General features: G+C 27.4%; 1 protein-coding gene across 1 annotated transcript; it reads right to left on the minus strand.

Moving 5' to 3' along the window:
• Positions 1-658: 658 nt before the first annotated feature.
• LOC147072333 (uncharacterized) lies at positions 659-7114 on the minus strand. Its single transcript, XM_085947023.1, has 4 exons — positions 6900-7114; positions 5197-5276; positions 2460-2711; positions 659-1697 (listed from the first exon to the last, which is right to left on the minus strand). The coding sequence occupies exons 1-4, from the start codon at positions 6918-6920 to the stop codon at positions 1457-1459; spliced, it is 594 nt and encodes a 197-aa protein (XP_085803149.1). The 5' UTR covers positions 6921-7114; the 3' UTR covers positions 659-1456.
• Positions 7115-7742: the final 628 nt, after the last annotated feature.

A 7742-nucleotide genomic window follows, 5' to 3' on the forward strand; every position in this document is an offset into this window, starting at 1 on the left:
ATATTATAATAGTAGTTAATTTTCAAATCACTTAAATGAATATTCAAAAAACCTAAGTGAAATTTATTTTAAAAAATCTGTTTTTTACGCAGGTCAGCTAGAAGCCTCTGAATGTGTGTATACAACATTTAATGTAGGTATCTACCTATTCACATAAATCGATTATTAAAATCTATTGAAATAAGGAAAGAAAAGTTAAACATACCTACAAACCATAATAATATACTATTTGGAAGTAGGTAATACATTAAATCCTTAAATAACATAGTATTCATTCATTAATGAATTAATGAATCAAAACCATATAAGTTACCCAGACATCTTCTTGGTGGCATATAAAATTAATGCAGTTGTATTCAGTTTGCTGTTAACGTAATAATAAAATGATTTACCTACTGGTATGTATGTAATCAATTTGAAAATCCATTCTGGATTAATATATTTTGTTCTTGCATAACTCGTACTATTTGTGTTAGTTTCTTTCTTTATTTAAAATCAATATTCATTTTTTAAGAAAAATGAATACTTAACCAATATTTAATGATATAATCATATGTTGTATTATTATAAATGCCTATCATACCAGCAGGTAATGTGTTTGCATGTATTAAAAAACTGTGTTTTCACATTAAAATTGTTAGAGAATATTAAAACAAGGTTGATAATTTTATGTTAAAATATTTATTGCGTTGATATCACATTATGGCAATGCATATGGCAATGATTTAATCTAATAGGAATAATGAAACTTAAACGCTAGGATGATGTTTAATTTTAAATCTTAAATAAGTACGTAATGGAATGTTTAGATTGCTATTCTTTCAATAAATTATTTTAAAATGGCGATCATAATTACAAATACAATTTTCCAAATGCGTGTCATTGCTATTAGACCTAATACATATATTGGCACATGACATTGCTTCTATGGGATGCAAATTTTAAACATAAACTATTTAGTATTTAGAATTTGATAAAATTGCGTCATGCACAAATCAAAACAACATCGGTATATATATATATGTTATTGCGTGACAATGAACTATCCCAAAGTTATTTAGAATGAAATCAAGTTTCAGTACAATCAAATAATTTTATATGAAATAAAATATACGATGTTCTCGATTTTGAAAACAAATGATAAAAAATAAGGCAATATAAAATGACCATTTAATTTGTTAAAAAATTGATCTATATGAAATTCGTAAAATTAATGACAATTTTAAAATTATGAGTGATCGATGATAATATTATGAATGATTTTTTTATCAACGTTGTTTAATTTCAAAACATTATTCTGCAATTGGAATGTAACTAATTATATCACATGTCTAATATTTAAAATTCTTCTATGAAAAATGCATATTTAAGATTGAAAATCATGCGCGATTTCATTGTTAAATTAACTGCATCGTTTTTGTTTGGTATAATGTCGCTCGCGTGCCACTGTGTCCGTTCACTTTCTGACGGAGTTGGTCCCCAGCTTGGTGAAACCATCATCGAGGGATTCGGGATACTTGACCCTGGTCATTTTAGGCCTGAAGCCATTCTCGTCAGCGGTGAAAGTAACTCTATAAAGGATGCCATCGGGTCCGACGTATTGGTAGAATCCTGAGCTGGCAATTCCCTCATTAGGAGTATTGGGGTTTGTGACGACAGCCTTCTCTTGAGCGAGGATCTTGTTTTCGGTTTCATAACTGAAATAAAATAAAAATATTTAGTAAATAATAAATAAATTAAATATTTCACCTTTGATTATGAACGTACATACATAGTAATATGCAAGAATAAGTAAAGATTATTTCATAATACATGTATATATTTAGACAAGTTTAATCATTCACATCCTTTCTTTCACGTTGCAGCTTGTTCAGTACAAATTTAATATTGTAGCATTTTTTTGCTGATTAAATAAGTTGCAATATATGGTAAGTAATACTTAAAAAAAAACTATGAATGAAGTATCCAAACTTTACATGATGATATTTTACGTGCTATTGAAATACTAGCATCTCAGTAGTATGATAAATTGATATGAAACGTAAAAATAACTTTTTTTAAAGTACTATTTTTTCATCGATAACATTTAATACATCATTCAATCTTTCATATCATATAATAATGAAAAAAAAATGATTGCTTAATATTATTACTTCCACAATAATAATTGATTAATGAAGCTAATTTATTATGACGTGCCAGCATACAAATGGTGTTATTTCTGATAGAAGCGATGTACGTTTCAATCAATCAAAGTATCAAAATGAATTTATCTCGAGTATTTATGACCTTGTAGACGCATTTTTGTTGCATTTTTTCAAGTAATATTATGATACAATAAATCGTTTAAAACGCTCTACTCTATTATTCAATATGTTGCAAGTAGGATTTAAATATATACATTTAAAGGTGCGTTATGATGTAATCTAAATGATCATTTAATAAATTAATATCCTTACGTGTATTTGTAACCATCGTCCTTGAGGTTTTGGTCGTGCCTGATAATCTTATTTCCGTTGTTGACGTATTTGATTGTGGGCACGGGGGTGGTACTGGGTCTTACTGTCACCTGCTTCCGTTCGCTAGCAGAGCCATCGAGTTCGTCTCCAATGTGCTTGTACCTCTCCCAGTCTCCGCTGTATGGACCATATCCTCCGCCATACGGGTTTGGAATGTGAACGTATTTGCCTTCGTCGCTTGGGCGGTTGTAACTAAACCAAGGATATTAAATTGATATTAAAATATTGTCCTCACAATACAAAAAAGAAAGCAAAAGAATCTCCAAGAGTGAACAGTGTTGGATCAATGAAGGTCAGTAATGAGCGTAAATGACTCACACTTAACAATAGTCTTAATGAAAAAATAATTTCATTATTTTGTTTCCGTTTTGGTCAATATATTACATATTATTATACATTGTGATGTTCCGGGTTTATTAAACAGTAATCTTTGAAAAAATTGCTTGAATCATATTATAAATCATTCAACACTATTAACATACGAATACTGATTTACATTAGTGTTGCCAACCGTATTACAATAGTTAATAGTAATGTACTAATTCTTTTGTTCCACTTAGTATGTAACATAGTAAGTAAAGTTAAAAGATAGAATACAATCTTTCGTCAAGTGTGACAAATATTTTAACATGAAGAATTTAACATGACAAACTCACCTTATATTATAGTATTTTTTTTTCAAAAATTTTATTATTCATTCGCTATGTATTTAAAGAATTTTAATATATAATCAACATAAAAATAGAAATAGTATATGACATTGACAAGAATAAAATAATTATTTATTGAATTAATTTAAAAGTGAGTAGCAAGGTCCTAAATAATATTAAAAATGGTATTACGTGTATATTTCATTTAAAATTTTCTTATTTTATCATGAAATATGTATCTCAATAAAATATCGTGACGTTAAATTTCTTACAAATAATTTATTCATTATTACGATGATGAGTCTCATTTGTGGTACTTTGAGATAAATTATAAAAAATAATAAATTCTAAACATATTATTTACGATGGGATTAAGGATTATTGAACCTTTAATTCCCATCTCAATGTCAGGTTATTATCACCATAAAGATATGGAGGCATTGATTTTATTTTCACACCTTTACCCAAGGAATGCAGACTCATAATATTGCATTATTATCATCAACAATGTATTCAACTTACAAAGGATTGACATTTTAGGCCATAAATATTTTTAAATATGTAATAAGACCAATGTCATCTAGCGTTATATTGTTATAAAGAATGAATTAATACTATTGAATACTATTTATAAAAGTGATAAATTTACTGCTTATCAAACAATACTTATTATTGAACTGACATATTAATAAATATACTGTTTTAATTTCGGAATTCAGCCGATTTTCACATGTCATTAAAACAATCTTTTTAAATTTAAATCAAAAGAATTTCATATAAATTTATTACGTATTGCCACATTCAATGCAGCCGCGATCGACGGGCATAACAATAATTATGTAACTGAATATTTATTACGAATTTTTAAATAATTTTACTTGTGCGAGTCCAAAAATTCAAAAATAATAATATATTCTAGATATTTTTTGTGATATTGTAATGGTAAAATTACAAAATTATTCTGGCGTCTTTCAGCTTCGAATGCCAATCGTAATTTATAGTGTTGACATACTAAGGTATTCGATAATAATAACATAATAGAAAATTAATATGAAATAAATCCCACGTTTTCCGTTTGATATGTGAGGATGACAACATTGCGCCATCGGAAGCCGTCAAATAAATTTATTAACTGTCATTTACATTCAAATCTTTACGTCTTGTTTTAATGTACATGTTTATAGAACAAGTTTGTAAGAAACTATTTTCATACGTTTATTATAATTACACTATGTTTTTTTTTAAATTTATGACATATATCTCTAATTTACTGATTAATAATATGATTCTTTAATTTTATGAAATATTTATGTAAAATTTTACAAACTACATAATATTTTCCGTGTTTAATGTAATAATATAAAATAATTATCATTTAAACCTATATTTAATACAGTTTAATAGAAATAAGGATATTTTACGAACGTAGTAAAAGTAGACAAACATTACATTTTCAATGTAAATAAAATATCCTTTGTTAAATTTTACTTATAATTAACTATTTGTTTTATTCAATGAATAATTCACAAGATTTTAAGAATGTATCATTCTAATTATTGAACATACATAATTTAAAAAAAAACTTTCTGAGAAAATATATTATAACCAATAGTTAGTCACCCTGGCAGGGCCTCGAATCCTGCATCTCCTGGGTTTACGCTCCGTCCCTTGCATTACCTCTATGCTACATTAAGGCGACGTACTAATTGCGACACTTTTTTACTATTGGCCTTTTTAATACCCACTCATCAGCGTTTTTTAGTAAATTTAGAAGAACGCTGATGAGTGGGTATTAAAAAGGCCAATAGATTTTTTCTATTATATATAGAAAATGTTTTTCAAACTTATATAATATGTACATATTACTTACTAAGAAAATAATATACTTATTATTTCAGCCATCATACTGAATAGTCAGTTTTAATTAAAATATATAATGTTGTAATCAAGTTATTAACAAAAGGAACCGCGTGCTGTTTTACGAGCAATAATAAAATTATAGAATACAGTAGCGGAATTTGGCTTACCTTCCATCATCATTGTCATAGGCTTGGTAGATTCCAGTGTCTTCCGACTGGTATCCGCTCACAAGAGCAACCAAGGCAATCTGCAATATAAATATCACCAGAAATAAGTTCCTCGCATATCACCACGTTTTATGTGGACATTTTTCATTTGAAATGGTAACTTGTTGTATAAACGAACAAAATAATTTTATTATGCAATGTGGCAGCTTAATTATTTAAATTAACACACTTTAATCGATATATAAAAAAACTTTTAGATGACTAATGAATGAAATTATTCTTTTATCCAAGATTTAATTTTTTTTTATTGAATACTGACAATATTCAAATTTTGAGGATGTAACAATCCCTTTTTTATTGATATTGCATGATTTGGAACAGACTCAGTCAGAGTTTTTTTAATGAGTTTTCCAATAAGTATGTTTATATAATATGTGATAATACAATGAAAAATAATGATGTTCAATTAAATATTTATTATTATATTATACATTGTGTTTCCAATATTTTTTTTTATTATCTCTACAATCCTATAAGTCGTTTCATGATGAGGTTTACGATAAATATGTTAGCCACTTTATCAACCTATTAGATTCATACTCTGGATATAATAAATAACAACATCTGTATTTTCCGGACGAATATATAAAATAATCATCAAATAATAATATAAGATACTAATATTAATTTATATTATTCAAAAATGTCTTATCCTAAATCACCAAGTTAGATATATAATTATTTAGTAATATAATTACACATGTTAGAAATAATACTAGTTTTGCCTAATAAAGAAATATGGATTGTAAAAGAAATCATCCCACTAATTTTATATTAAAATTTGTAACATAGTTAATAAATAAAATCATCTTAGATGATATCACGGATTGCATGAAAAATATGCAATGTCCACGTATCAATGTAAAATCAATCTCAATGAAATTTTACAAGCAAATTAAATCAAAATGGTTGCATGTAGGTGTTGTGCATTTGACAGGATTATGTCATGTTACAAAATGAAATTTATTTTTTGTTAAAATAGGATTGAATTGCGTGGTATGAAAAATACATAATAATCTAAAATATGTGTACATTTCTTTTAAAAACATCAATAATTAATAACGAAATTTCGTTTCTTCAATATTTGCTAAATTTAATGCAATGGGTCGATGAATGGCTAACATCCATTCCTTGTAAAAAAACTGTCGGTATACATTCGCTCTGTGAACTCTATGTTTTGAGTAGTAGCGAAAATGATAGAAAAAAATATAATGCTGATTACAATGGAACTAAAAAAAATATGTTCGGCAATAGAATTATTTTTTTTTTAAATTTTCTACTGGATTATTATTATTATTATATTTACTTACTTAAAAATAGTCAACAGCCTTTATTAATAATACTTTTATAAAAATAATAATTTTTTTTTATATAAATATTAAGTAAAATAAATACCTAATTTGGTGTTTTTAATTTATAATTCAATAAATATTTTTTAATATTTATTTTCGGTGTTATAAGTTTATAAGCAAAATAAATTTTAAATAATATTACTCAATACCAAATTCTATTATTGTTCGACCGTGATTTTTTAAGGTGCGTTTATTTTTATTATATTATACTAAAAATGTAGCACCGAATAACGTTATAAATCATAAAACTATCACTTTCACTACACGAAAATAACAACAACTAATGCTTACCGCTAATACAAAGTACTTCATCTTGCACAAAATTCACAGCGTCGAATAAAAAATGTCTTCGAAAAGTTGAGCAACAAGTGCTGCAATCACAACAAAGATTAGCAATAAATGTTTGCCCTCGAAATATTCAAAGTGTCAAACGATTTAGTACTACTTCACAAACCGAAAGAAAATTTTGGTTAACTTTATCTGACCACCACAGGCAGTTGAATGATGCTAACCTTGCCTACACTCATAGTATTTATACGCTCCGTGAGCCAAAGCATTTTAAAAAAAGCATGTCGAGTGGTGCAGAAAATAAAAATGATAATAAAAGCTCCGAAGAACACCAACACACCGAGGAATTCCGATTCGAGGAAAAATAATATTGTTCGTATTATACGCACGCATTTAGAAAAACCGAATTCTTCCGATTAAAAATATAATAATATGCAAATGACCATTTGGCGCCGATGAGGAGACGCCGTAGTAGGTACTTTGGTGACTTTTCATTCGTCGTCGGGTCCGATTCGTCGACGGTTCCTTTCGAGGTAAACGTGGATTTTTCGATTTTCTTCATAATTCTGTCTGAATCCGTTTATTTTTCGAGGTAAATCGATCGCATAATTTCATCGGGAGGCGTCAATCGGAATGCAGTTTACATTAAAACGATACTTTAATGTCGCGACGTCGCCGTGAATTATTTACCGATTTGTCACGACAATCGTTCAATATACATGCCTATGTCTAATAAATGTTTGATTTTAAAAACATTGCCGATAATAAATTTTGGCGTAATAGTTTTTGATTAAAATATTTATCAGAATCAAAACATTACACATGAATTTTAATGATTCAGGCAGA

The sequence above is a fragment of the Rhyacophila brunnea genome, unplaced genomic scaffold (assembly GCF_057557595.1).
Source record: "Rhyacophila brunnea isolate RB1 unplaced genomic scaffold, BYU_Rbru_1.0 scaffold_2, whole genome shotgun sequence".
Lineage (NCBI taxonomy): Eukaryota > Metazoa > Arthropoda > Insecta > Trichoptera > Rhyacophilidae > Rhyacophila > Rhyacophila brunnea.